Source organism: Panthera uncia, chromosome C2 (genome assembly GCF_023721935.1).
Source record: "Panthera uncia isolate 11264 chromosome C2, Puncia_PCG_1.0, whole genome shotgun sequence".
NCBI classification, from domain to species: Eukaryota; Metazoa; Chordata; class Mammalia; order Carnivora; family Felidae; genus Panthera; species Panthera uncia.
Window position 1 is genome coordinate 13,317,007 of NC_064810.1, and position 1,236 is coordinate 13,318,242.

Sequence of the window (1,236 nt, forward strand, 5' to 3'; positions counted from 1 at the left end):
ATCTGCATGTCAAATTACAAGTTTAGCTTATAATAAATTTTATTTTCTCCCATCCAGGCGGGCCACCATTCCTGAGAGTTGCTCATGTCACTGGATGAAAGATAATTCACCAACTCACATGTTTACACTGGAGGGGGGCAGGGTGCATAGGATGACATTTGCTGAGGAGCAGGTCACCTGCATTTTATTTTATTTTATTTTATTTTATTTTATTTTATTTTTTTATATAAAAGAATATTTTAATTCTTGTCCTTAGGAACTATAAAGACTATACGTGATTTGGAAATGAGACTGTACCAAACAATGGCCAAAGAAGAATCGTCCACTCTATGCCTTTTCTTTGGTCTGGTCACTCAGAAATATAATATTATCAGCTATGATTGTTGTTGCCTGTCGCCTCACATTGTTTTTATCTGTGTATTCACCATAGTCGACTTTCCCTTCCACACAGATACGGGACCCCTTTTTCACATACTGATACGCCACATCTCTGAGGCCTGGTCGGAATACTGATATTCTGTGCCATGTCGTCTTTTGACTGACATCACCCATTTGCTATACTTCACTCTCCCCTGACCGCCACATCTCATTCGTTGCTAGAGAAAATATTGTGACCGGGTTCTTCCCTTCCACCTGTCTCATGATGGGGTCCTGACCCACTCGCCCAAGGAGCTGCACACGGTTCAGAGATGTTTCAAGAACCAAGCTGCTGGCTATTTCAGACTTGTGTCTTACAAACTGATGAAACACCTGTAATACAGGTCTCCGAAACATGGCTTCTATTTGCTTTTCCTACAACCTAGTCTTTGGTCTTCCTCTAGCAAAGAACTCGTGGCTCCCTCCACCCTCACCGGATGCTCTAGCCTGAACTAACCACCTGCATTTTATTTTAATTCAGCCACTTGTGCTGGGCATGACTGCAGTCCGGTTATGTCTGTAATTACTGTTGCTGCTTCTCCCAGCACCCAGAGGTGTGTAGTAATTAGCAAGAGGGCATGCATGGAAAACTTTAGGAGTTTCTTGAAAATCGAAATGCTGAGGGATGTTACTCTGTGACTGGAGAGAAGGGGTGGAAGATAAGGCAGGGCTGACCCTGATCCATCATGCTCCTTCCATCTTTGGGAATTGCCCCTTTTGTCACAGCGAATTGGAAGTTTCACACTTGTCTGAAGCATTTGGGTGAGCGAGGTCCCGTGGCAAGGGCTTTGCCGAGTTGTGCGAGTGCAGTCCGGTCAG

General features: G+C 44.2%; 1 protein-coding gene across 1 annotated transcript; it reads right to left on the bottom strand.

The window, feature by feature from the left end:
* Positions 1-203: 203 nt before the first annotated feature.
* LOC125922063 (single-stranded DNA-binding protein, mitochondrial-like) lies at positions 204-864 on the bottom strand. The gene is given in 1 exon segment (XM_049629948.1): positions 204-864. A coding segment is annotated over 1 exon segment (447 nt). The 5' UTR covers positions 775-864; the 3' UTR covers positions 204-327.
* Between the last annotated feature and the right edge of the window lie 372 nt (positions 865-1,236).